The sequence below is a fragment of the Panthera leo genome, chromosome B4, assembly GCF_018350215.1.
Source record: "Panthera leo isolate Ple1 chromosome B4, P.leo_Ple1_pat1.1, whole genome shotgun sequence".
Taxonomy (NCBI): Eukaryota; Metazoa; Chordata; class Mammalia; order Carnivora; family Felidae; genus Panthera; species Panthera leo.
In genome coordinates, this window is record NC_056685.1 from 141,135,620 (window position 1) to 141,163,449 (window position 27,830).

A 27,830-nucleotide genomic window follows, 5' to 3' on the forward strand; every position below is an offset into this window, starting at 1 on the left:
CATGTGGTGTTGTTAGTTTCTCTCTTTATAGACTCTGGTTCTAGGAACAGGGTGCCTGCGGTTGGCCAGCTGGGACCAGCACGCTGACGGGCAGGGGGGCTGGGCAGGAGCGGTCTATTTACAGGCCCGCCGCAAGGGCTGTACCATGGCCGCCTCCCGGCCGGCGCTCACCCATAACTCCAAAATAAGTTAGAGCTGGCCAGGTGGGCGGGGGCGGGCAGGGGGCGGGAGCTGGCAGGGACTGTACACATAAGTTTGGGGGCGGGACCTCAATACTGTCGAGGGTGGGGGCTGTAAACATGGCCGGGGGGCCCTGCCCACCCCTAGTGGTCTCTAACGGCTGGACGCAGAGCAGCCGGGGCAGAGCTGGGCTCAGGCATCTGACAGGCAGCTCTGGATCTGGTCCACCCACTGCTGGGCTGAGGGCACGTCCTGGGCACAGAAGTTGTAAACGCGACGCGTCGTCTTCACCTGGGGATGGCGGGTTGCTGACTCCACAGTCCCACCCCCACAGAGCACCCCGCCCCCCGCCATCCCTGGGCCCTGGCCACAGCTCACGTCAAAGAAGGCTTTCTCGTCCACGGTCTTGGGGGCCCCCATGGTAGGAGTGCCAGGAGCCACTGCTTCCACTTCGGCCAGATCGATGACACCCTTGCACTCCGTATCCACACGGTGGTCATAGTAGCGGAGCTGAGGGGTGGGGTGGGGTGGGGTGGGGTGGGGTGGGGAGAGCAGGAAGTCAGGGCACAGCCCCTCCCTCTCCCGAACTGCTAACCTCTTTCCGCCCCCCCTCCAGCCCACCGACCACTCACCTGGTGCTTGGTCTTGTCCAGAACGAACCAGCGGGCCTTCCAGGGCTTCATGAAGGCCCCCTTCTTGTACAGGGTACCCTCGTAGGACCTGAATTCACAGCAGAACCAGGGACTGGCTGGCCATGAGGGCCTGGACAAGCCCAGACACTAGCAGTTCCCACCCCAACCCTCGAACCAGACCAGCCCCAGAAGCAAGACCAAGGCTCCTGCCCCCAAAGAGCCCCAAGGCTGGACTGGCCAGGAAGGCCACGAAGCAGCCTTGGGTTTGTTCCTAGTAAGGAGATGGAAAAGCAGCCCCCCACCCCTCACCTCTGGCATGACCGACACCAGAGAGGGTCCCGCATCAGGACCTCAGAGCAGCAGCCCCACATGTAGCAGGTAGGTCTGGGGAGGTAACTGTAGCAACAGGGCCCCCCTCTCCAGGCCTGGAAAGTAGGATGCGGTCTGCCAGGCCCCAACCTCACCCGGTACCTTGCCTACCCTCACAGGTGCCCCACAGCCGCTGCCCCTCTGCTCCTCTGCAGCCGCCATGGCTCAGCTGTGCTCACTGACTGGTTCTATGGCCCAAACCCCTTCTAAGCCCTCCCGCTTTTCCCTAGCAACTGTCAGCTTGTGCTCGGCCACTGTTACGGCGCCCCCCACAGATCCACCTAAGAAAGGGCTACAGTTCCCCAGGGGCTCCCACCCCCAATCTGAGAGCTGTCCAGCACCCAGAGCCCCCAGCACGGAGGACCCCACGCTGACGCGGGAGGTGGGAGGTGTGCTCACACCTGTTCTCACTCTCAGCTGTCTGGAACTGGCTGTACAAGGTGCTGGTGCTGCGGCGGGCGGCCTGCCGGGAGCCGGATGCCGTTGAGCCGCTGCTCTGGTCGCTGTCCAGGCTGAGGCTCAGAGTGGAGCCCACAGGCCCCTCCTGCAGGTACACACCTAGCGAGCGGCGGTGGTGGGGCACGCTGGACACCAGCAGGGAGCTGGGGGTGCCCTGGGGGCAGGAAGAGGGCCTGTGTCAGGGCCGGTGGCCTCCACTTGTCCTGACAGCAAGCTCACCCTGGCCACCCACGCCCACTCACACGTCCATCTGGCCGGCCTTCCAGGCGCTGTGCAGCCTTCACCCGGTCCCAGGTGTCCTTCCAGCGCTCAGGGGGTCGCCCCAGCTCCGTCTCCAGCCGCTGTAGCTCCTGGGGGAGAGTTGGAGAACTAAAATTATTCAGAAGAAAATATCCAGACTGGGGGCGCCTGGGTGGCTCAGTCGGTTGAGCGTCTGACTTCAGCCCGGGTCATGATCTCGCTGTCCGTGAGTTCGAGCCCTGCGGCGGGCTGTGTGCTGACCGCTCAGAGCCTGGAGCCTGTTTCAGGTTCTGTGTCTCCCTCTCTCCCTGCCCCTCCCCCCACTCACGCTCTGTCTCTGTCAATAATAAACAAAACGTTAAAAAAAAAAATCAAAAAACAATATCCAGACTGAAACATGAAAAGACATAATCATGGAAAACAGGAAAGTGAAGTGACGAACTGGAGCACTAAGTGGGTTAAGGGTAGGGGGATGGGCAAAAACCATGATTTGGGCGCACCTGGGTGGCTCAGTCGGCTGAGCATCCAACTCCTGATTTCGAATCAGGTCATGATCTCATGGTTCATAAATTCAAGCCCCACGGCGGGCTCTGTGCAGACAGTATGGAGCCTGCTTGGGATCCAACCCTCCCCCCCCCCCCCCGCCCCCCAATCAATCTCTCTCTCAAAAATAAACATTAAAAAAAAATAAAAATTAAGAAAACAGTTATTTGGAGACAACAAAAGCTATTTCTGCAAAACTAGCAGGAGGCAACAAGCAACATAATAACCAAGCACTACAAACCCCAAACGAGATAAGCTGCGCACACACACACACTCCTGGATATTAAAGAAAAATGGCTAAAAAGCAAAAAGAAAATCCCAAAACCAGCCAGAAAAAAAAAAAAGCTATGTTCTTTTCAAAAGAGCAAGAATGTCATTGCCAGGTGACATTTTCAGCCACGACACAGTGACTCAGTCCTTGGCTAATCCTCCTGCCATGAGCAGCTACAGAACTGGACAAGAACAGGAAGTCGTTTACAGATGTTGGACAGTCAGCAGTGTAGCACTGAAACCCTGGGATGGGACCACACCAGGGAGCCCTATAATCTTCTAGCTCTTTGCCTGGCCAGAATGCCAGGAGGTGGAGCCCAAGCAGAGCACTGCGTCCTGAGTTAAGGAGGCAGAGATGTGGGGCTTGGGGATGCTGACACACATGGGTCTACAGGGTGGCATGTGAGAGGGGAAGGAGCGGCACACAGAGCAGGAACCCTAGAAATCCAGAGGCCTCCTGGAGCCTTTGGCCAAAGTAAACTGTCAGGTGCCGGGCAAGATGTCACAAGGCCTGGCAGAGAGCAGCTATAGGAAGCTGTGAGCTAAATCCAAACTCTGGAGGTTACACAACCTGCAGGAAGATGCCGGGGATTCCCAACAGCCAGAGTGGATACCCTCGCTGAAGATCCCAAACCTTTAACTGAAACCCTGGAGAGGCCATGTCTGAGTCGGCCTCCTCTAACTCTAGGAGGAGAGCTTCTCTGGAACTGCCCTAATAAAGCCGAAGAACAACCCTTGAAAAAAAGATCTAAGTGACCCACAAGTTCATCAACTGAATGCAAGAATAAAACTCAAGACGCTTTAAAGGAAGACCACATAATCCTGATCCTCAACAATGCAGAATCCCCAATTACAAAAAACTTACAAAAAAAATTATTAGACAAAAAGGCCGGAAAATGAGGTCCATAGTTAGGTGAAAAGTTGAAAGAAACAGACCCAGAAAAGAAACAGGTACTGGAATTACCACGTAAGAAATTCAAAACAGTTGTTATAAATATGTTTAAGATGTATAGTAAAAGATGGACACAATGGTTGAGCAGACGAGAATCTCTACAGGGAATAGAAACTATATTTAAAAAAAGAAGCAAATAGAAATTCTGGGGCTGAAAATATCTAAAATGAAAAATTCATTAGGTGAATATTAAATGTAAGTAGATACTAAACGTTAGAAGAGAGCAGTGAACTTGAAGGTAGGGTTGTGGAAATCATTCAAAATGAATAGCAAAGACAAAAAAAATCAGAGGGAAAAAACAAAACACAGCTTCAGGGGCCAATGGGACAATCAAGTCCCAGAGGAAAGGAGGGAGACATGGTGCAGAAAAAACTTTTTAAAGAAATAATAGCCTTGAGGCGCCTGGGTGGCTGAGGCGTCTGACTTTGGCTCAGGTCATGATCTCCGCAGTTCGCGGGTTCGAGCCCCGCGTCGGGCTCTGTGCTGACAGCTCGGAGCCTGGAGCCTGGAGCCTGCTTCGGATTCTGTGTCTCCCTCTCTGTCTGACCCTCCCCTGCTCACACTGTCTCTGTCTCTCCCTCTCTCTCAAAAATAAACATTAAAAAAAAAAAAAATAGCCTAAAATGCATTAAATTTGATGGAAACTATCATCCCACACAGATCTAAAAAGCTGAAAGAGCTCCAAGCAGGATGAACAGAAAAACCCCAAATGAGGGGCTCCCAGCTGGCTCAGGCAGAGCAGCACACAACTCGATCTGGGGGTTGTGAGTTTGAGGCCCGTGCTGGACGTAGAGATAAATAAAGAAAACTTCATAAAAAAATAAGGACACAACAGGCCCAGAGCCAAAACCCATTTTGCTTCTCCGAGCTCTCTGCTAGGCTGGGCTGCCACTTGCCGCAGATCTGGCCTCAGCTTCTCGATGTCTCTCTCCCTTCTTTGGCCAAAAGCGCACTAAGTTGTCTCCAAGGTCAAAGCGTCCGGCAGACAATGGCAAGGCAGAGCCAGCAGAAATGGACAGCTGGTTCCATGGCAAACGTGGTAATTCGGCGTCAGCTAGTGCAGCCGCTCTGCCGTGCGGGTGCATACGGCGACCAGAGAGAGAGGGACGGAACCACAGGAATGGAGGGATCAGTAACTGTCCCAGCTGGCGGGATACTGGATTGTTGCAGAACCAACCTGTAAACGATGCCAAGCAAAAGCACTGTGCACCTATTAAAATACGGCGTGACTGAAGAAATAAAGTACATTGGAGACCTTCAAAACAGAGACACAACACAGACGTTTCCAGGTAAACAGAAGTTGAGGGAACTATCACCGGCAGACCTGCGTCACCAGAAATGCCCGAAGTTCTTTGGGCTGAAGAGAAATGAAACCAGGTCAGATCGACACTGGAAATAGCAAATACAGAAGGCTTTTTCCTCATTTTCTAATTTTCTTCAAAACAAAGTTGACTACATAAAACACAGTATGCACCATGTGCTTCCATCATACGTGGAAGAAAAACACGTGAGGACAGAAGGGGGTGAGCGGGCGGCACTCCTGTACGTCCCGTGTAGAAGGTGGCACAGCCAACCCAAGACAGACTGTACCTGCGGACGCTGACGGCCACGAAAACGAACACAGGGAGGTACAGCTCAAAAGCGGAGCACAGGAGGTGGCCGAATACTGTAAAATGATCAATTGTTACGAGGGAAAAAACAGCAGGAGTTCAAGCCCCGCATTAGGTGTGGAGATTACTTAAAAAAAAAAAAAAGAAAAAAGAAAAAAAAAAAAAAGAAGAAGTTAGGCCTCAACCCAACCATGTCAATAGCTGTGTAAAGATACTAAAAATTTCAATAAACTGTCAGATTGGATAAAAATAACACCGCATGCTGAGTACAAGACACTGAGCTTAAACATTAAGACACAGACCAGTCAGAATTAAAAGTATAGACGATGACAGGCCACACGACGCTGGTTGTAAGGAAGCTAAGCACGATTCGCATCAGGTTCCAAGACCACGAGTGTCGCCAGAGATAAAGAGGGTCTCTTCTGCTCTCTGTGCTTGTGGGTCGCCTCTGTCCACTAAACCATGACCCCGTGTTCCCGCAAACCCCAGGTGACAGGTGCCTTTAGGCCAGGCCGGGTGCTGGATTGACATACGTTACTTTGTTCACACCTCACCGTCTCCCCGACGGCCAGGAGTCGACATCCTCTTCCCAGAATGAAACCAGCTCCAAAGTGCTTAGGTAACCCTCCCACCCCCCCTGCCCAGAGCTACACAGCCAGTGGACGGGAACGGAATGCAGATCCTGTGTCCTGGGTGTGAGGCCCGCCACGGAGCACTCTGGCAGCTGGATGCCCCCCGCTGTCACACCTCAGGCCTCGCACCCACAGCCCCACAGCCTATCTCACAGGGCTCTCTTCCCTCTCCCAGGGTGCCTCTGCCCTGGGGGGATCCTGACTCCTGAGGCCCAACAGCAGAGAACAGCAGAGGGAAGGCGAGAGAGACCCTAAACGTCAACCCCAAGCTTCCAGGCCCACAGGGCCAGAGAGAAGCCAAAAGAACTGCTCGCGCTGGGGTGCGTGGGGCAGGCTGGGCCTGGGTTGTGGCCAACAGCCAGGTGCACCCAGGGAACAGGCGCAGCAGTCTGAGGGAGGGCAGGAACGGTCCCTGGGAAAACCCGTGGTCCCTGAGGGTCGACTGCACGGGTGATCAGAGACAGCGCCTGGGCCCAGAGCAAAGAAGCTGTGCCCTAAGACCCAGGAGTCCCGGCCAATGGCCACTGGACATCAGTGCCCGCAGACACGACCCAGTGTGGGGTGGGGGGAGGGCAGGGGGCTGCACACACCTCCAGGAGGCGCGAGATGGCATCTGGCTGGGCTCGGGGGCGGCTGTCGTAGCAGGGCCACACTACACGACGCCGGCTCTGCGGGGCTCCCCCATCGGGCCGCTCTTCTTCTGGGGGCTCAGGGGGCCCCTGGGCCAGCTCCCAGTCATAGGGCGGGCCCTCGGCCAGCGTCTCCTCGGTGTAGAAGTCCCACACCTTCAGGTTGGACACGTTGCTGTAGGGCCGCAGGACCTGGGGGTGGGTCCGGCGTGAGGAGCTGGGCTGGAAGGCGCCCACCCGCCCCTACCAGACGCCGGCTCACCTCTGTGTCCTCGGGCGCGTACATGTAGTTGTAGAACACAGGCGTCCTCTTGCTCAGCCGGTCCACGTACTCCCACACGGACCTGCACGCCTGCTGGCCCCTGCGCTCTCCCTTCTCCTCGTACAGCAGCCCTGCAGGGGCAGCGCTGAGCCCCGGCCGCCCACCAGGCCAGCCCCAGCCGCCCAGCCGCGCCCCGAGGCCCAGCCCTGCCCCATACCCAGCTCGATGCGCTCGTAGTCCGAATCGAGCAGAAAGGTCCTGAAGCGGCGGGACGCGTGGTGGTAGCCAAGGAACTTGAGGTAGAAGGGGCTGAACTCGAACTCCATGGGGAACTGCAGGTAGACCTGCGTGAGGCGATGGGTCAGGGGTCAGGCGCCAGGGGCCGGCAGGCGTGGCGCCCACACACGGCCACCCGCTTACCTGGTGCACACAGTCCAGGAACTGCAGGAAGACGGGCGTGAGGCCGCTGCTCTGCCCAGCCAGGGTGTGGGCCCCGCGGTGGCTGAAGCGATGGCCGAACGACAGCCACTCCTTCTCCACCAGCAGGCGGAAGCCCTCCAGGGTGCGGTAGAAGGGATCTGACAGCAGCTGCACCAGAGACACCACCTGCCGGCACCGGCCTGCCTGTCAGGAGGGCGTCCGTCCGGGGGACCTGGTCCCGGCTGGCCCCGGCGCCCAGCACGCACCTGGGTGGTGATGTCCCAGCCGTCCTCCAGGCTCACCAGGACGGAGGAGCCCGAGTCGAGGAGCTCCACCACCAGCACCGAGACCTGCAGCAGCTTGTGGATCTGCACGGACGGGCGGCCCCTCAGCACCTCCCGAGGCCCACGCGCAGGCCTGGGGGACACTCCCTGTCCTGGAGGTGCCCGGCCCCTCGCGGCCTCCCTCCAGCAGACGGCACCACCACCCCAGTGGGACGTGTCCATCACCCCCTCCCAGGGCCCAACACCGTCAGAAGAGCAAGCCAAACCCCATCTGCCCTTGGCTCTGGATGAACAGGCACCCCCACGCCACCCCCACCCCCCCCCCCCCGACCCCGGCCACAGCGGGGGCAGGGCTCAAAGACCTGGGTCAACCACTCCGAGTCCTCCAGCGAGCGTAGGAAGGAGGCAGGGCCGGGCTCGGCGGCAGGGCAGCCGGGGACACATGCCTTCAGCAGCTTTTTGAAGCTGGCCTTCACCTGCCGTGCCTCAAACACCTCGATGGGCACCAGCTCCCACTGCTGCAAGGGATCTGGCCGCACGCCCTGAAGAAGGCCAGCTATGGTGAGATGCGCCCGGGGGCCTGTGCCCCTGCCTGGCCCTGTGCCTCCACCCCGGTCACCTTGAGCTGGGCTTTGTCCCCAATGATGTAGAGGGCTGCACGCTGAGGCCGCAGAAAGCCTGGGTCAGGGGGGGCCCCATTAGCCTGGGGAGGGGTCAGCATGTCTCTGCCTGCCAGCCGGGAGCCCACATCAACGCCGAGCCCGCCGCTGCGCCCGCTGGCCCGGACACTGCCCCATTTACCTGTGCAAAGAAACCAGATGAGTGCCTGAGTGGGCCTGGAGCACCACTGAGGTGCTCAACCTGAGGCTGAGCTCCCCAGGCACGGCAGGGGAGGCCGACGGGACCCCAGATGGACCTGTGTCTGTGTTAGGGTCAAGTGCTGGGGTGGGACTCGGGGCCTCAGGCTGTTAGTGCCCTGGGCTGAGGAGGGCTGGGTTATGCTGATCGGTCACAGGGGCTGTTAGTGCCAGATGTGGGGGGACGTTAGTGCCCACGACTGCTCAGTCACACGGGGGTCATCAGTGCCAGGTGTGGGGGAGCCAGCCTGTGTGGCCAGTACGGTACCTCGGGGAGTGGTCCGTCTGGAGGCCGAGGCCGCCATGGGGTTGGACAGCGTGGTGACCCTGGCTCTGGGGCTGGGCACTGGGGGCACAGCAGAGAAAAGGCTCAGGCCTGACCCCAGGCCCAAGGGTGTGCCCAGCACGAAGGGCCTGTGGTCCGAAGGGACCAGCTAGAGGGCTGGGTTCCCACCAAGACCCCCGAGGGCCCCAGAGATAGCGAGGGCCGATGCCAAGGTCCTCTGAGCTCTCTTGGCCCTCAGGGACAGGCCAGGGAGCAGAGGGCCCAGCGGCAGGTAGGATCAGAAGAGAGGTGGGACCCCTGGACTCTCCTTCCAGTGTCTCGTCCACAGCCCATCCCTGTACCCTCGGCCCCCACAGGCGCTGGCCAGAGCTGCTCACAACACACACCAGCAGGAGGAGCCCATAAAGCCCAGCCTAGAGAGGAGGAGGCCTGGAGCCTCGGAGCTCCCAGCCCAGAGCCATGGAGGCCAGTTCATCCAAGGACAGAGGCAGGGCTGAGCCCCGGGGGCGGCGCATGCTCAGTAGTGCCACCTGCCCGAGAGCCAGGCCCCAGGCTTATAGGCTGGGATGGCCCGGCCAGGGGGCACAGGGAGCCCAGATGAGGAAGCTCCACGGTGCCCTGGGCCCCAAAGCCTGCTCCCTGCCCCATTCCAGGCCGACCCACCTCCGCTGAGGGCAGCCGGGCACCATCCGTACCCACCATGGCAGTCGCCACAGACAAGCATGACACCAGCTGCCACACCACAGGCAGGAGGAATGGCGCTCGCAGGAAGGACGCAGGGTGTCCCTCGTGACACGGACACAGCCTGGACTGGAGCCCACAGACAGCTGAGGCTCTGCACGCCCCTGAGCAATGAGGGAGAGGACCCATTCTCTGAACTCAGGGGGACACCAGAAGGCAGCACCAGTGGGCTTTGGGGACAAAGATACCCAGGCAACATTAGGGGAAGACACAGGCACTGGGGACAAAGAATCGGGGGGAGGGTGCCACCTGTGGGTGCTACTCACAACGGCTGGAGAAGGCAGAAGGCAGGACAATGGTGAAACCATAAAACCTACTTGATGAAGGACTTTTGTGTTTAGAAAACCAAAAAGCACTTCAGCTACAGAGAGGAAAGCTCCCAGCACAGAAACAAGAGAGGGGCAAGGACTGCCCCTGGAGAACGGTGGACACCGAGGCTGACCCTCCCTGTAAGTGACTACAAGGGCACCCTGGCCACCCCTGTTCCAGGCCCGCTTGGCCCCAGGGCCCAGCAAGTGGTCACAACAGACGTCGCCGGAGGGCAAAACACCCTGTAGTGGGAGCCGAGACCACACAGGGACAGAGGCTGGTGCTCAGATGACAAAGGCAGTGCTGTGCAGAGCGATGCTGCGCGGGGACCCTCCTCAGGCCTCGACAGGGAGAGGCGAAGGCCCTCGTGTGTTCTGGAGACCCTCTTGCCACAGGAAGGGGTGGGAGGGCCACTGTGAGGCCCCGTGGAGTGGGCACAGCAGGAAGAATCAGCAGGATGTGTACACTTCCAGAAGGTTCCACCCACGGGTGGTGCCGCCAGCCCCCAAAACCCACCCGTGCACCCCAGTGCATCTGGAGTTGGGGCAACAGCAGAGAAGAATGCAGAGGAGCACGAGAATAGGGATGGGGGGGGGGTTAGGCAGGCGTGCCAACAAGTGACCCCGGCGTGACATCGGCACCAACCCGCACGTGTGTCATCTACCACCTCTCAACACACGACAGCCAGGACGGCTCCAGGTGTGGCATCAAACCAGGCATGGCAACCAGGCCTCCCAGGTGGACACCGTCAGCACATCTGCTGAGGGCCAGGCCAGCTGAGGGAGCCTCACGGATCCAGGGCCAGGCCCCAAGCACAGACACTCAGCCTGGTCTGGACAGTGATGGCTGGAGTCCTGGGTCCAAGGACTGACCCTCAAGGAGCCCCAGTGTCTATCAGCCAGACCGAGAGGGTGAGGCAGACCGGGCCACGGCATCCGTAGGGATCCAGGCAGAAGGACGGGGGAGATGGGCTCATGGGATCAGTCGGGGTGAGACAGGGCAAGGAGACAGGGGCAGCAGAGGATGGGGGCACACGGAGGAGACGGGATAGGGGAAAAGGGGGAAGGTCAGGTCAGACAGGGGTGATGGGCTGGAGGGGGCGGGGGAGATGAGGGGGAGGATGGGGTCAGGGAGAGGCAGATGGGGTCAGCTAAGGGGCAAGCGGGATACCGAAGTGACTGCCGTGGAGCAAGGGCCCTGGAGGACGAGACCGCCTCTGTTCTGACACACCCTCCTCCCCTTACAGAACGGGGGCCACGTGCCCTCCAGGCCCCCATCAGTGTGCTCTCCCATCTGAAAGCCTCTTCTAGAACCCAGCACAAACATGACTCACCTCCCCAGCAAGGTCCCCGCTTGTCCCCAGGAGGTCAGACCAGCCCTCTCCAGGGGCCACAGACCCCATGAGCAGCAGCACGTGCTCTTGCATCACTGAGCATCTCTGGGGCCACCCCACACCGGTGCCCCGATGCCCAATGGTGAGAGGCAGGGTCCACTGGTAGTCCCCGAGCCCGTGCCCCAACCTCCCAGGCCTGGTGCCTCTGCTGCGCACTGTGACAGCAAGACCCTGCCACATAGGACAAAGGGCAGGCTGGGTCCTAAGGCCTGGATCCACCGGGGGGCAGTGAGTCCAGGGGGCGGATGTTGAGGGTGCCTATGGTGGGGACAGGGACAGGGAGACTAGCAGACAAGGCTCGAGGAGCCAGGACAGATAAGAAAGGTATAAAGCAGTCAGACAGCTTTGACAAAGGGTGGGCCAGAGTGACGGGGGGGGGGGGGGGGGGGGTGGTGGTGGTGGTGGTGGACAGGACAAATGAGGAGGAGGGACCAGACGGGGGTTTCAAGCGCGGTGTCCCGTGACCTGGAGACTCTGGAGGCAGGCCACGGGCAAGAAAGACACGGGGCTCGGCCAAGGCAGGAGGGAGGAGCGGTCCAAGTAGGGTCAGGACAGTCACCTGACCCCACGCCCCAAACACTCTGCCCCCTGGCCGGCCCGCCTTTCATCAGTGCCACCACAAAATCTCCCGGAAGCCCTCCCACCTTCAGGCACCCCTCACCGTGGCTGCCCACGTGGGTGGAGGAGAAGCCGCTGAGGGTATTGCGCCCTGACGCGTCTGCGTAGCGGGGCATGGAGCTGACCACGGCCTGCAGGTACTTCTCCTGCTCTAAGCTGCCCGAGTCCGCCTGGGACTGGCCTGTGGGAAGAGGAGGAGCTGGAGCCAGGCGGGGCGGGGCGGGGTGGAGGGCCCAGCCGCACGCACGCAGCACGCACGCACGCACAGCGACGCACAGCGGGGGAGTGGATACCTGGAGAGGGCGCGTTCTGGGCCTTGAACAGGCCAACGACTCCCTTGCCGTGCAGGCCCCCGGAGCGCAGCAGCACGGCCTTGGAGCGCCCGCTGCGCCAGCACACCACGGGGAACCGGTTCTGGCGGTAGCAGCGGGAGACTCGCTGCAGGGCGTTGTCCTGGACGCTCTGGGGGACGATCAGCAGCCCCGGGTAGCTGCGAGGAGTCAGACTTGTGAGGGTGGCAGGCCAGCCCTGGGTGCTCGGCCAGGGGCCGCCAGTCCCACGGCCCCCTGGGGGCCACCCTGCCCGCGCCCCCTGCCTTCCGCCTCCACGTGCCTCTTCTGCACAGGAGCCACGCGTGGCTGCCCGGCGCGCGCTCACCTGCGGCAGATGGCGTACATGCGGTTGACCGGGGAGATCCGGAAGGGCTCGGACTTGGCTCGGCTCAGGCTACTGCTCAGCGTGCCCAGCCCCAGACGCTGGTAGTCCCGGCAGCACGCCCGCTCCACCAGGCTGCTCATGGTCATGCGATCCGAGGGCTTCAGGGCCGAGGAAGGGGTCAGCGTGCTGGGCTCCAGCTCCTCCGACACTGGGGCAGGCCAGGCACACGGGGGAAGTCACCCACAGACCGCCCGGGCCCCAGCCCTCCGCGTCGGGGGGGGGAGGGGGTCTTCGCCCAGACCACCTGGGGCTTCCCGTGCTGCCACCTGAGATCTCGTCCTCCTGGTCATCAGGAGGCGGCTGGCCCCGCTGCTCCCAGCTCGGGGGGTTGTACTTCTTCCGAGTGACGTACTGCCGTCCGATGGTCCTCTTGGCATTCTTCACGAGGTTCCGGGACAGGGTTCTGGGGGCGGGCGGGCACAGGGGTCAGCAGAGGTGAACGGAAGGGCCGAGGGGACACGCCCACGGTGCTTCTGGGAGGGGCGGGTGCGCCGGCCTTGGGGCCCCGCTCCACACCTGAGGGAAGGGCCCTTGTCCTTGGTGGCGCGGGGCGGCCGGCCCGGCGTGTGGGCAGAGCCCAGGGTGAAGGCAAAGGTGCCCCTGATGTCTGGCGGGTACCGCAGCTTGTGCAGCTGCTTGCGGAAGAGCTCGGCGCTGTCGGACCCCACCTCCTCGTCGAAGGCCATCTTTAGCAGCTGCAACAGACAAAGGCCCTCAGAGGTCCGGGCGGCCTCCCCGGGAAGCCGTGCGCGCCCCGAAGCCCGGCAGGGGCATCCTCCTGAGGGACAGCAGGACGTGCCTGAGGGACAGCAGGATGCGCAGGGGCCGCTTATTACGGTGTCTGCGGCCGCGAGGCTGAGGAACCTGGTCCTTCACCACGCGTGATGGTCATTTGCCTAGGTTTCGGTGGTGCGGGGCACACAGCGCACGTGCCAGACGCAGACTCGAGGGTCAGGGCCCCGCAAACCAAACAGAAGAGCCCCAAAGGCCAGCACGTCACACAGGCAGACGGCACCGAGCCAAAGCACGGCAACTTGCGCATAGACACAGAAACCACAAACGCCGCCGGAGACATCCGGCTCAGCGGCAGCTCCTAAGGACGAGCCTGAGGGCTTAGCTGCCTGCCGCACAGCGAGAGCCACGCGCCAGGGGCCCCGCCCCTCCCCAGTACCCCCGCACCTGGAATGTGCAGGAACGCAGCTGCAGCCCGTCCTGCAGGAGCTGGTCCACAGGGGTCTGCACGCTGATGCGCTTCTCCTTGGTCAGCGCGGCCACCGGGAAGGAGCGGACCACCACCTGTTCCCCGACTTATCACAGGCCGGGCAGTCAGGGGGAGGGGAGGGGATCACAGAGTCTTGGGGTACCAGAACTATGGGGGGTCCCGGGCAGGTGGGAGAGGGGCAATGACCTATCTTGCGCAGGGACCCCGCACCCCTGAGAACGGGAAAGAGAGAGGCAGGAAAAGTCCTGTTCGCTCACCCCCGGGCCCCGGGTGGGGAAGGGAGCGAGGGAAGGGAGGCCGGGGACAGACAAAGCGTCCAAAGGCTCACCCAGGGGGTCGGTGGGCATCCCCGTGAAGATGACCCGGTACGTGGTGAGGAAGACGGCGCCCTCGGCCGGGAGCAGAGCGGGGCCTCCCCCGCTGCCCCCCGCACCCTCCTCGCGCCCATCTGGCAGCAGGTAGACACGCAGGCCGTCCAGCACACACTCCTCGCCGGGCAGCAGGCGTGGCCGCAGCAGTTTGGGCTGCTCAGGGACAAGGGTGGCGCCTCAGGACACGGCCCGGGCCCCGGTGCCGCAGCCCTGCCCGGCCCCCACTCACCTTCTGGATGGGGGGCAGCCTCTTGCTCTCGCGGTGCACGGCCTCCAGGGTCTCAATGTGCATCTGGACGATGTCTGGGAGAGAGCGGTTTTCACGCCCTGGGCCCCCACGTCTGCCCGGCTGAGGGGAGTGTTCCCACACCCAGACCCCCCATACCTGGCACCATGACATGCAGCCCCTTGAGGTGGTCGCTGGTGACCCCACTCTCTGTGCAGACCTTGTCCACAAAGCGGTTGATGAAGCGGACCACGGCCCCGGCCACGTCGCAGGTCTCCGCGTCCTCAAAGCCGCTTTCCGTGTCGTAGCTCTCCGCCACGCTGCCCGCCATGCTAGGCCAGGGAGGGGGCGAGGTGGGCACAGGCCCACCCCACCGAGCCCCCCCCCCCCCCCGCAAGGCCCGCGGAGCCCCGGCCGCACCTGTTGGTGACCAGGCTGTTGCTGGCACTCTCCAGGTCGCCCAGCCCCGCGCGCTCCCGCAGCAGGCGGCTCTTGCTGCTGTCCAGGGGCAGCAGCAGGTAGCTCATGCGGTTGGCGTAGTGGATGGCCTGGCTGAACACCGTGCTCTCCTCCTTCTGCACCAGCTCCTGCTGCTTCTCGCGGCTCAGGGTCGGCCACAGGCGCCGCTGCTCAGATGCCACGTCCAGGGCGGAGCGCTCATCCTCCCGTGCAGACGGCTCCCCACCCTGCCGCGGCACCCGCACGTGAGCCAGGACCAGGCCGGGCTGGCCCTCGCGCCCCGGGCCCAGGGGTCCCCGCGCACCTGCGGGTGGTCTCGGTCCTCGGCGGGCTCCAGGTAGAGGGCCCGGATGTGGGTCTGCACGTCCCCGTAGAACATGGCCTCCCAGAACTGCGGTGTGCTCCACACCACGTGCTCCTGCACGCAGCTGTATGCAAACTGGGTCACTCCCGGGCTCAGCTTCTGCAGGGGCCAGGTGGGGGACATCAGGCACGGCAGGAGGGGCAGCGGGAGGACCCCCGGGGCTGCCCCGGCACTCACCCGGCAGAAGGCCGTGACCAGGGGCAGCAGGGCGGCCGCGATGCCGTGCTCGTCCAGGGAGGTACAGTCCTGCAAGAGCCGTGAGCCCGCTGGAACCACCCCCCCAACACCTACTGTGCCCCGACTGGCACTTCCGCCCAAGCAGCAACTCCTACCACTGTCCCCGGACCGTCTGCACCGGCTCCCTAGAGGCTGCCCGGGGGCTTGGGGCAGGAGACCCCCTCCAATAACAGTTCTCTCCCCCGGCCGCCATCCCCACTGCAGACCAGCATCTCCCCAGCTGTCAACGTTGCCAAGAGAGGTATCCTTACAGGTAGAATGGGGAGCCCTGCCTGGCCTGACCCTTATGGCCGTATGGCCAGCAGGGGGGAGGCCCGGCCTCACCTGCAGGCAGCAGTTCATCATTCGGACAACGAAGTCAAACTGCTGGTGGTCCAGGACCGCCCGGTTCTGTTGCACATGCAGGTGCAGCTCCTGGGTGAGGCAGCGGCGGGCCGCGCGCCCTTTCAGAGCCCTCAGCACAGCTGGAAGTAGCTGGGGACACGGGAGCATGGGGGTTGGGGGCACGAGCCTACGAGGGCACACGTCCAACCGTGCCCTGGAGGAAGGGGGGGAGGCACAGGGCACAGAGTCCGGGAGGAGAGGGCAGTGGGCACCTGGAGGGCCAGAGCCCAGGCTCTAAGCCCAGAGGAGCTCTGGAAGCTGTCCAGGTCAGGTGTGTCCAGACTCCGGGGGTTCCCTGCCCAGTAGAGACTAACACGTCAAGCAGACCCAGCCCTCCACACACATGCAAGCCCACGAAGATGGGGACACCACGTGTTCACAAGCCAGCGTACAGATGTGCCAAGGAGGCCCCTCGGCCCTGAGCTCCAGCACGCACCGGCTGCCGCATCTGTGGCCCCTCTGTCGGCCAGGCCTCAGTGTCCAAATAGCACAAGCCTAATACAGAGCTGGTGGCCGGCTCAGCATGAGGCAGGCCACAAAGGGTCACATTCTTGTTCTCTAATTATTTTTCTTTTTTTTTTAAGTTTATTTTTGAGAGAGAGGGAGAAAGAGAGAGAGGGAGAGAGGGGAAGAGGGAGAGAGAAGGAGAGAGAGAGAGAGAGAGAGAGAGAGAGGGAGGGAGGGAGAGAGGGAGAGGGGGAGAGAGGGGGAGGGGGAGAGGGAGGGAGGGAGGAAGGAAGAGGGGGAGAGGGGGAGGGGGGGGAGAGAGAGAGAGGGAGAGAGGGAGAGGGGGAGAGAGGGGGGAGGGGGAGGGAGGGAGGGAGGAAGGAAGAGGGGGAGAGGGGGAGGGGGGGGGGGAGAGAGAGAGGGAGAGAGGGAGAGGGGGAGAGAGGGGGGAGGGGGAGGGAGGGAGGGAGGAAGGAAGAGGGGGGGAGAGGGGGAGGGGGGGGAGAGAGAGAGGGGAGAGGGAGAGAGAGAGAGAGAGAGAGAGAGAGAGAGAGAGAGAGAGAGAGAACCCCAAGCAGGCTCCATGCTGTCAGCACAGAGACCAAGGCGGGACTCGATCCCATAAACCATGAGATCACCACCTGAGCTGAAATGAGTTGGACGCTCAACCAACTGAGCCACCCGGGCGCCCCTTATTATTTTTCTTTGTAGAACGACTAGGGACCCTGTAGGCCCCTCACAGGAGACTGTGCCGCTGTGAACAAAAGACACATTCAAACTGGCTGTCACGAAACCCAAGGTGTTCACAAACACCACACAGGGCAGTTTTTACCAATGAAAAAAAAAAAAAAAAAAGCCGTGTGTGGGCCTGCACTCTTTTCACGAAGGAAGAAGGAACCCAGCAGCAGAAACCTCTAGCGTGTTCTGACGTCTAAGAGATGAAAGGTCCGTCTTGCGAGCCGCCTCGGCAGGCTCTGTCCGGCCGCGCTAAGGAAGGAGCCTGAGACCCGGTGTCCCCCCGCCCCTCCTCCCCTTCTGCCCGCCCAGCCCCCGCCAGCTGCCAGCAGGTGGACTGACCCAGGCTCAGCGCTCTCCGCCGGGGCTCCCCGCCCCCAGCCGTCCTCACCTTCTTGGCCTCCAGCATCTTCCCCTCGAACACGTAGGAGATGCAGTTTCGAACCACCTCCAGCCGCCGTGCGCTGTTGCCGTGGAGCCCGCTGCTCCGCTCCAGTATGGCGGCTGGGGAGCAGAAGCCGCATTCACCTCTGCCCTCGTGCCCACCCTCGGCCACGCGAGGGGCCCCCTCCCCATTACGCACTCATGGGGGGCCCCGAGGGCACAGTGGTCCTCCTCTCAGCCTTCACGGCCGGGGGTGCGCCCTGCATCTTGGCCGTGGCCTGGTCCACGATCCACTGCACCACGCCTTCATCCAGCCGGGGGAAGGGGCGGGGTGCCCGCCGCAGGTGGCTGGCCTCCCCCGGCTTCTGTACCTTGTGCATAGCCACGGCGGGATATGGGTTCTCCTGGGGGGACACGGGCAGGTGTGGGCAGGCGGCCTGACGCCAGGAGGCGCGATGACCTAGCTAGGCTGCTCCACCACCCCACCCGCCCCGTGCCACCCGCCATACGTTCTTGTAAAGCTGCTCTGCCAGTTCTTTGACGTGACGCAGGACGCGCTGGGGGTGGTTCTCATCCGCCCGCATCCGTGCCACCTCATGAGCCACCAGCTGGGGGAGGAGGCAGGGTCAGGAAGGCCGGGCAAGGCAGGGAGTTGGTGGTGGGAGCTCCTCCCGCCGGGGCAGGGGCACACCTCATCAAACAGGTCCGTAGGACGGTAAGGGACCCCCCGCTCCGACACGAAGCCTGCAAAGGCCATGCCCTCCAGCACCTTCATCAGGAAGTCATCCTCCACCAGCCCTCGCTGGCCCAGGAAGGCTGCCTAGGGGCACACCAGGGGGTCAGTCCCTCAGCACTGACTTCCCGCCTGCCTCCACCCCTCCCCCTCCCACGGCCCACCTTATGAAAGCGGATGACAGGCTCCGGGTGGATGCGGACCATGTGCAGACACCAACGATAGCCCTGCAGGAGCTGAGCAAAGAGCCGTAGAAAGACGGCACGCAGTTCCTTGTCCTGGGGCGCAGGTGAGTGCGGGTGAGCTCTAGGCCGCAGGCCCGCCCCAGCCCCAGCATGCGGCAGCCCTCCACCCACTCCAGGTTCCAGCTCTGCGCACCAAACACACCGATCCACGCTGTGCCCAGGCCTCCCGGGCACCCCTGCGCCCCCTGCCCCTCCACCCTTCCTTCACACAAAGCCACGGCGACTCCTCTAAGACCCAGTGTCGACGGCCACTCCCGCACAGGCCCCTCGAGGACTCACACACACACCGCCCCCACCAGCGGCCCCCTGCCACCGGCCCAGAAGGGGTGGCTGCACAGGGTGCTTGGGTGGCCCTGCCCGCCGGCCATCGGTGGCAGCAGACCTGAGGAGAGGCTGCAGGCTTAGCGTGGGCCCCCCCCCCCCCCCCGCACTGGAGCCGCAGTGACCCCCACCTGCATCTTCAGGGAAGAAGCGTTGGCTGAGGGCGGTGGGAAGGCGAGGTCTGCCAGCTCCAGCTCCGGGTCCAGGACCTGCAGCGGCAGACGGGAGCGGGGTCCGCTGCACAGCAGCCCCGGGCTCCGCGGTCCCCTTACTGCCAAGCGACCCCACCTCAGCTTCCCCGAAGCCACCGGTCCCGCCTCACCATGCTCAGCACACTGTGTGTCTGGCTCTGCAGGGGCTCCGGCAGGGGTGGAATGTGCACACACTCGGGGACAGTCACCGTCCCTCCATCGAGATCAGCGACGATCACATCCAGCTGGGGACCAAAGGGAGCAAGCGAGCGGTCAGGGGCCCGCAGCCGGTCAGCAGGGCCGGGAACGGAGAGGCAGGCGCAAGCCACAGGCCTCACCAGCTCTTGGGTCTCTGCCTGGAAGGCCGCGTTGACCCCGATGATGAAGGGGGTGGGTGTGCTGAGCACCTCCAAGAGCTGTGCCGGCAGGATGGGCACGTAGGTGAAGCTGCAACAGACCGGGGCTCAGCCCAGGGGGCCCGGGCGGGGGGGGGGGGGGGGGGCGGGGAGGGGGCGAGGCGGCAGCAGAGGCACCTGTATCTGAGGGGGAACAGCAGCGCCAGGAGCCCCCGGCAGGCGTCCGAGAGGCGCTGGTAGCTCCGGGACAGGAAGAGCACCTTGTGCTCGGTGAGCGCGGCGCAGAACAAGGACAGCACGTTGGTGATGCCTGGAGAGAAAACACAGGCGTGGAGGGCCGGCGCTGTCAGAACCCCACCTCTGACTGCCAGCCCCCAGGGAGAGGACAGGGAGGGCTGTGCAGGCTGGGGACGCCCGGGCTCACCCAGCTGGCGGAAAGAGCAGGGCCACGCTGCAGCGGCTGATGGGCAGCGAGTCGGCGAGCGGGGTCTGGATAACCTGCCGGTCACCAGCCCCCAAAGAGATGGTTCTCTGTGGAAAGAGAGGGGCCAGTACTCAGCTGCTCCGACCAGACCCGCGTCAGCCCGGAGCTCCTGACTGGGCCGAGGCGAGACCGGCCAGGACAGGCGGCCTAACGTGAGGGAAAGGCCGCGCCTGGCCCGGCGGCCTGAGCAGTGCTGCAGAGAAAACTCAGGGCCTCTGACCTGGGGCAGGGTGGGGCCTGGGTGGGCAGAAGAAACAAAGAATCCATACCAGTCCATCCTCAACAGAGTCCAGCTGCACAGGACGGACAGGCAGAGAAACACAGTTAGACGCACCCACACGTGGGGATACTGACCAGGGAGCAGAGAGATGAGCGGACATCCAGAGACAGGCACACCCGAGGAGCAAGAGGACACAGAAACTGACAGATGCCAGATGGGGAGCCAGGCAAGACACGGGACACACAGGCGAGCAGGCAGGGCCGAGAAGGGACGACAGGTGACGGCAGCGCCAAGACGCAGGACAGTGTCCATGCCGAGCCCAAGTGCCCAGGGACTCCAAGTGCCTACAGGCCGCATGCTCGTGGCCTGGGACACCTGAAGGGCCGTTGCTCTGGGTGGACAGCAGCTGCCCCCAAGACCCACCTGTGAGCCCCCAGCCAGGGGGATGATGCATGTGAGCAGGTTCCCGATCACGTTCTCCAGGCCCACGTTCAGGCCCTCCACGTGGATGGTGTAAATGAGACCCAGGCTGTTCTGCAAGGACCACAGATTGGAGAATGGCGGCACATCCGGCGGGGGCGCCCCGTGTCCGGCCTCGAGCCCCGGGTGCTCGCCTCACCCTGAACACCTCCGCGTGGTCCAGTCGAGATACCAGCACCAGTGTCTTTGGTGCGAACAGCTGGCCAGGTGGGCCAGGCGTCACAGGGGAGAGTCGCACCGGGCCACCCTCGTCCGCCTCCTCCTCCCTCTCGGTGGTGTCCTCTGTGCACACCACTTCCTGTGGACAGAAGCCCCGTTTGCCCAGCTCTCAGGCAGGTCCCGCGAGCCCGGGGGAGGCAGAGGGAGGACACAAGTGACTCAGACGGGACCAGCCCTCTGGGAACTCTGGCTCCCGTGGGGTTGAGGCCCCAGGACCTGCCACACACAGGGAGACACAGCCTTGGACAGAGGCAGAGGGTGGTGGCCACAGCCGGAACCCCTTGCGGCTGTACCCCAGAGCCCCCAAGATGACCTGTGTGGGCTCCGCCGGCTCCCAGAAGGTCAGGCAGGCGCAGTAGTGCCGCTCAGAGTTGATGTCGGTGAGGACAGCAACAAAGAAGGTTGGTGGGTTCCTCTCAGGACACAGCTGCCACCCACTGGGCTGGCAAAACTGCAGGGAAGGGTGGGTAGGGGTCACCAGTGAGCTCGCCTCAGTGAGGGTCACCTCGCCCTTCCCCACAGAAGGAAGTCACGGCCCCTGGTCTCCCCGCGTGCACAGAGAACTTTGTGACGCAGGACGTGGTCTCTGCCATCACGAGGGAAGGACGACATGACACAATGTGGGCACCAGGTACCCTGCCAGCCAAGCCCAGGACCTCCCCCCTCCTCCCCCCGCAGCAGCTCAGACGTCCCCTTATGCGTGGCGGGGGCTGGGCCCTGCGCAGGCTCTTCACGGTCCCGGGCGAAACCAGTGCCGGCCTGCCCACCCCCGTCTCAACACCCCCGACTCACCAGCTCGATGCCCTGGGGGAACGGGTTGTCTTCCCAGTCCTTCTCTGGGAAGCGCTGCAGGATCTGGCCCTGGCCTTCCCCACTCCCTGAGGACAGGAGCAGGCAGTCAGGGCACCCACCACCTCCTGCACGCCCACCAAGTCGGGGGCCTCGAGGGTCTCAGATGGACACATCCTCTACTGCCCTGGCTTTCATCTGGCATCAGACCAGCCTCCACTCCCAGGCCTATCATTTCCCTAAAAATATCTTATGAGGGGAGGACCCCCAGGCGGCCACAGATGCCAGGGCTACCAGAGTGCACGGAGAGAACCCCCTGGCATGGGATGTGGAGTCCTGAAAGCCGTGGGCTGGGCCAGGCCAGGCACAGAAGCCCCTTCCCAACACGTCGATACCCCCAGCCGCCCACCAGCAGGTCAGCCCTCCATCGAGGGGAGAGCAGCTCTGGACGGTTCCACAGCCAACCACCAGCTTCGACACCTGGTCCCCAGGACTGCCCGCCCCCCACCCTGCTAGGTAGTGAGCACCACGATGACAGTGGGCACCCACCTCACTGCCAGCTCTGGGCCCACTCAAGAGGCACAGGGGTCTCACACCTGTTGTCTGAGCCGGAGGAGAGGATACCCAGGCCTGAACTGCCACTCACACCACTGCCTCCGAGACGGACAGGCCCAGCACAGGACCCAGAGAGGGGTGGCAGGAAGGATGGAGACCAGGTCTCAGGACACCCGCTAACGGAGGGCCCTCCTGAGTGCTGGGGATCTAGCAACTTGCAGGGGTCTATCCCCTGCCTGTGCAGCCCTGGGTGCCCTGGGCCAGGGAGGAGGTCTGGGGGCAGGAGGCCCAGGTCTGCTTCCCCCTCTCTATGCCCTGGGCACAACTCCCAGCTCAAGTCTACACTGGTGGGGTCAGAGGCCCCCACCTCTTGTTCACCCCTGGAGAACCAAACCGAGAGGCATGATGAGGGCCGTGTCAGGGGGCCACTCACCTCAGATCCGTGGAGGAGGGACACAGGCCTCTGTTCTACCTCCCGCTCCCACCCAGCGCAGCAGCAGGGTAAAGCAGGCTAAGACAGAAGCCTCCCTACCTTCATGTCCCACACGTGACATGCAGGTCCCCGCACAGACCGGCTTTAACACTACTGCCCACACTAGCAGAAGAGCGGGAGCAAACAGGGAAGGAGAGGGCACTCGCACGAAGCTTCTCTGAGGGCCTGCCCCCAGGCCCTGAGAGCCAAGGCGCACACCTCCGAGGGCCTGATGGACGCAGCCCCCCCCCCTCCCACCGCCCCAGACCAGCCAGCCCAGCCCACCCTGAATGTGCACAGGAGCTACAGGCAGAGCCAGGGGCCTGGGCACCAGCCTGGACCCCTGGGCGGTGATGAGCAGACCCCAGGACCTTGACAGCAGAGGAGCTGGGCTACGATCTCTGGAGACCACCCACCCTCCAGATCACAGAGGCAATGCCAAGGAGGTCGGCAGCAGGCTGGTTGTTGTGGGGCTGGAGGTGGCGGTGGGGCGATGGAGGGCCGTGACTCTGACTCACAAAACCTCAGTTTCCTGCTCCCCTCCCCCTCCTGACACCCTGAAGAGAAGCGGCAGACAAGAGGAGGCAGGGAAGAGGGACAGGTGTGTCTGCTGGGCCATACCTATCCACACAAAAGCACACATACACACACGTGGCCCACTGAGACAAAGCCCCTTGGGGTCCCTCCAGGCCCACTCCCAAGCGCCACCCTCAACAGGTCCACGCCAGCTCACGGCTTCTCTCCCCACCCACTCCCCCAAGGGCTCACTTGTGCGCAGCCCCAAATCACCATCTGGGCCCAGGCCTGGCTGGCACCCAGGGCTCACCCAGTTCTTGCCACGAGGCAGTGGGCGGAGGAAGGAAGAGGGGGTGTGTGCAGATGGGGACAGCAGCCTCTGCCCCACAGCCTCCATCCCAAGGCCAGGCAGCCTTTGGAGGGCTGCTGTCAGCAGCCTCGCCCCCCAGGGAAGCAGACAATGTAACTGGCCATTGTCCACCCCCCCACCCCCACCCCATCCATCCCGTGAAACATCAACTCCCACTTGCAGGGCTCTGCCCTCTGAAGAACCAACTGGAGGCTTTCCTCGAGCTGTCCCAACTGCCTATGCCAGCAAGCATCCCCCCACCCCAGCTCCTTCTTTGCACCATCATGGCCCTAAACTTGCCCTTCAGGTCTCAGCCCTCCTCCAGGAAGCTCTCTGCACCCTGCCTGAGCCTGGGGCCTAGAGTCGGACCCCCAGGACCTCCCTCCCTCCACTACACCGCCCCGTGATTCCTGATGCACCTGCTGGCTGGGCCAGATGGGAGCTCCACAAGCAAGAAACTACGTCCCTGTGTCCATGGCCACACCTGTACCTGGCACAGACCGCAGCCTAATTAGGGCTTGCTGAATACATACAGCCAGCTACACGGCCATCCCCCACGCCCAGGCCCACTCACACCCCACAAGCAAACAGGTTCCTGGGTCAGAAGTGCAGGGCAGCTTTCGGAGCCCCGGGGGCTCCGGGACAGGCAAGCCCTTCCTGGAAGGGCACATCGTGGAGAGGCCCTGACCCCTGCTCTCTCTGCAACCCTCCCTGCAACCCAGCCCACACCTCAGCTTTGTGCTATCAGGGGTCAGGCCCCAACTCGGCTGCTGGCGTGCACAGGAGGTGGGGGGGGGGGTACTTTGCCATGCCCCTCAGTGTCCCCCGCTCACTTGAGCCCTTGTGGCCACGGAGGTGACCTGCAGTGGCTGAGTTCCCTGCCCCACCAAGCTTCCTGCACCTCGGGATAGCAGGGAGGGCATCCCCTCAGCCCTCGGGGATAGAACTGATCCAACAAGCACCATCATGTGTCCCGGGGCGGGACTCTTCGGGGAGCCTTAGGAGGAAGGGCACCAGAGTCCCCTGAGACACAGATGGGGACAAGCACTTCCTCTTGCAACCATGTCCCCGCAGCCAGCCGTGTGGGGGCTGCAGGCCTGAACACAGGGCGAGAGAACACAGAGCACGCGTTCTGTCGTCCGCTGGCAGTGGCCGTCACCAGTGCCAGGCTCCGACGCCTGGAGGCCCGGCCCAGGCCAGCATGCACTGTGAGCAGAGGCAAGGGAGGATGGCAGCCTCCCCTGCTGCCCCGCCCGTCCCTCCACACACCGCAGCACACGCGGGTGGGTGGGACTGGCTCAGCTATAGGAAGAGGGTGAAGGAAGGACGGGACCTTCCCGCTGCTCCACCCACCCAACCCCAACACACAGGCCATCCCACCGGCCACAGCAACAGGATGTGCGAGGGGCTGAGGCTCTCCAGAGGTCCTCCCCAACCTCCCCCCAGGCAGACCAGACTGGCTCCCAGGGTGGGGGCTGGAAATCAGCTGAGGCCATTCCAAACAGCCCCAACCTGCTCCAGAGGGCAGGAACATGGGCGGAGAGAGCAGACGGGGCCCAGGAATGTGGCCCGCTCAGCACAGCCAGGACTGAAAGAGGCCAGGCCATGGGACAGAAGGTCTTCTTCTCAAATGCTGGGATGGGGTCAGGGAGAGGGCCACCAGGAGGGGTCCAGCCCCTCCTCCCCGGTAGACCAGCTGCCTGGTCAGATCAAGAGTGTCTTCTGCTCCCAAAGACACACCCTGGCGCCAGCCACGCCGTGTGAGATCAGCTGACCGCTCTCAGGGACCTCCGAGGCCAGAAGCTGGGCGCGGACCATCTGTCTGGCTCCCACACTGTCCCCAGAGCTGGGCCCAGGGTGCAGGTGCTAAACCCATGTCCTCAGTGAAGGAGCTCCGACTCACCAAGGGAGGGGTCTGCACTCTGAAAGTAGGGGTTCCGCCCAGCCCCCTCCCCATCCTCCTGCTTGCAGAGATCCACCAGGTGGTAACCATAAAACCAGATGCTCCCTCAGGCCGGACTCCTGCATCGAGGCCCCGCATCCACCAACTCCAAGTGGGATGTCTAGATCCAGGCCAGGACAAGAGAGCCACCACTTCTATCCTCGCCACTGAACCCAGGAGACCCTGCATCCCTGCCCTGCCAGCACACAGGTTCCTATACCTCCAGCAGAAGTGCCCGCTGTGCCAATGCCTATGGGTGTGCACACACCTGCTGCTCATCATTAATAAGGCATCCATCATTTCCTGGAACTTCACGCTTGTGTCCACCTCGTGCTCGTGGAAGCCTGGGAGGTCTGTGTGACTCATTCCAACTCCAGATGAAAACACTGAGGTGCAGAGAGCTGGGAGACTGGCCTGAGGTCAAGGGCTACGAAGTGGCAAAGCAGGTGCCACTGACTCCCCCTCCCCCCCCCCCCCCCCAGCAGCACTCCTACCACCTGACTCTGCCCTCAGGTCTACAGCCAGGGTCCCAGGCCGTGGGCTGATTCTTCCCAGCGATGCACCAGTCCTGCCAACAGAGGCCCTGAGGCTGGTTGGCCAGCCAGCAACTGACCAGCTCCCGTACGGAAGGCAATGGTTAGGTAGCTCCACGGCCCCCACCCCTCCTGCAGTGGACAGCTTGGGAATCCCTCCTTCCTGACACTCAGGGTAAGCAGGAATTATGGGCTCCAGCTGTCTCCCCTGTCTTCATCAGAGACCGCAGGCGCCAGGGGCGCCGAGTGTCACAGCCAGGTTGTCATGCCACCTCTCCCCTCCCTGATTCACCTGCCACCACCTGGCCTCTGTCCGCAGTATCTGCCTCCCCAGACCCTTCACACACCACTCTCGGCACTGTCAGCTTCCAAGCCCACTCTGTTCATGTAGCTCCTGCCCTGGCACCCAGCCCAGGGCCCCTCACACCGGGGCAGCCCCTCGGCCGGCTTTGTTTCCCTGGATCCCATGCACCCCTGTGCTCCAGCTGGCATGGCCTCCTCACTGCCCCCCACGTGCACCTCGGAACACAGTTCTCTCTCTGTGGGCCTGTACAACACTGACAGCGAGCCTGACGCGTGCAGACTGGGAGATGAAGACAACTGGTTCTTGCCTGCAAAAACTCCCTCTCTGAAGGAAGACACGCTCACGACTGAGGGTGCCAGGGGATGGATCCTTGGACAGACAGGAGCAGAGAAGAGGAGCGAAGACTAAAAGAGCACTGAGGAAGGTCTGGAGTGTGCAGGGTCCAGCAGGTAGTCTCAGCAAGAAGCAGAGAAGAGAAAAGTCTGGGTCCTGGGTGATGACACTGGCAACTGGGCTGATGAGAAGCAGCACAGATTGGGGGGCTCAACCCCACCTTCGGTCTCAAGGGTAAGCCCCACTGACCACACAAGCCTCCCCTGATGACATGCACCGTCCCCTCGTTGGGATTTGAGCCCACAGCTTCATTCTGGGTTAGCCTCTGTGGGGGCTCAGACCAGGCGATCAGCCTCTCGCCTGACTCCCCTTATGAATGAAGGGAAGAGCAAGGAAACCTTGGTGGGCTGCTCGGAGGAAGAAATGAGATCATGCACACACAAAAGGCTGTGCAGGGCCTGGCACACGGAGCGCACTCCCCAAGCCACTGTCTCCATGGCTGTTGCTGATGTCATTGTCGGGCTCCGTTTTCTCCTACCCCCTTGGGCTGAAGGGCTCTCAGACACAGGCAGTGACCCTAGACATGGACCTCCTGGACATCGGCACCAGTCACCACAACGATCCCCCACCCAGGGCTTGGCTTGCAGACATGAGGACCGCAGGCCTTCTGCCAGGAATGCTCTTCTCTCTCTCTCTCCTCCTCACATCGCCTCCTGAAGTTCTCCCAGTTAGGGCTCAAACGCCACCTCTCCATGAAGCAATCCTTAAATCCCAGCGCTCTTCTGCATCCCACCAAGCCTCCCTGACCTGAGACATCCCACACGGGCGGGGCGGAGGCTTCAGACCAGAGGCACTGGGGGTCAGAGGAGGGGCTCGCAAGCGAAGGATCCGTGCCCCTGGAGGCAGAGGCACCCGGCGGTCGGCCAAGGCAGAGAGGGCCCATCCCACCCAACTGGGAGAGGGGAGGCCGAGCCGGCTCAGGGCCCTCCCACCTCCCCGGCCCACGCCAAAGCTCTGCCTGACCCGGTTCTGCCCTGAGTGCGGTGGGCAGGTTCGGCTCGCCGTGTCGCACTGCCCTGCTCTCCTCAGGGCGGCCGCTCCTCCCTGACCCCGGTCTCCAGCCTGGCAGGTGCCCCAGACGACCCTCGCGCTGGCGCGACGGCCGCGGCCCGCCCGCCTCGCATGTCCCCGCGACTGCCCCGGCGCACCTGTCCCGCCGCCCCGGCTGACCCTTCTCGGTCCCCAGGCTCCGGCCCTCCGCCGTCAGCCATCGGCCGCGGGCCCGGCACTCACCGCGCGGGTGCGGCCCGAACGCCACCAGAACGAAGTAGTCCGCGAGCCGCGCCATGGCGAGGGGCGCGGGCGGGCTCCGCGGCTCGGGGACGCGAGGGTGGCGCGCTCATGGCCCGGCCCCGGCCCTGGCCCGTGCTCCCCGGACACCCTGGGCCCGCTCCGCGGCGGCGGCCAGGGCTCCCGCCGCCATCTTCCCAGCCAGCCGGCCCGCCCGGCCGCGCCGTGCGCCTGCGCGGCCTCGCCCCGCCCCCCAGTCATGGGCG

The 27,830-nt window shown here is 63.0% G+C and overlaps 1 protein-coding gene across 1 annotated transcript; it reads right to left on the reverse strand.

Moving 5' to 3' along the window:
• Nucleotides 1-4: 4 nt before the first annotated feature.
• Nucleotides 5-27,771, reverse strand: SBF1 (SET binding factor 1). The gene is given in 42 exon segments (XM_042948222.1): nt 5-471; nt 559-690; nt 813-900; nt 1,583-1,794; nt 1,883-1,990; nt 6,478-6,708; nt 6,779-6,909; nt 6,996-7,122; nt 7,199-7,384; nt 7,465-7,566; nt 7,845-8,024; nt 8,102-8,283; nt 8,608-8,685; nt 11,730-11,867; nt 11,980-12,176; nt 12,344-12,551; nt 12,670-12,806; nt 12,920-13,098; nt 13,583-13,710; nt 13,954-14,149; nt 14,226-14,299; nt 14,382-14,554; nt 14,643-14,908; nt 14,986-15,144; nt 15,223-15,291; nt 15,607-15,756; nt 17,240-17,352; nt 17,432-17,636; nt 17,742-17,840; nt 17,924-18,052; nt 18,130-18,243; nt 18,663-18,740; nt 18,854-18,967; nt 19,061-19,169; nt 19,256-19,388; nt 19,503-19,515; nt 19,517-19,609; nt 20,206-20,316; nt 20,402-20,560; nt 20,795-20,932; nt 21,274-21,359; nt 27,568-27,771. Coding segments are annotated over 42 exon segments (5,679 nt in total). The 5' UTR covers nt 27,623-27,771; the 3' UTR covers nt 5-372.
• Between the last annotated feature and the right edge of the window lie 59 nt (nt 27,772-27,830).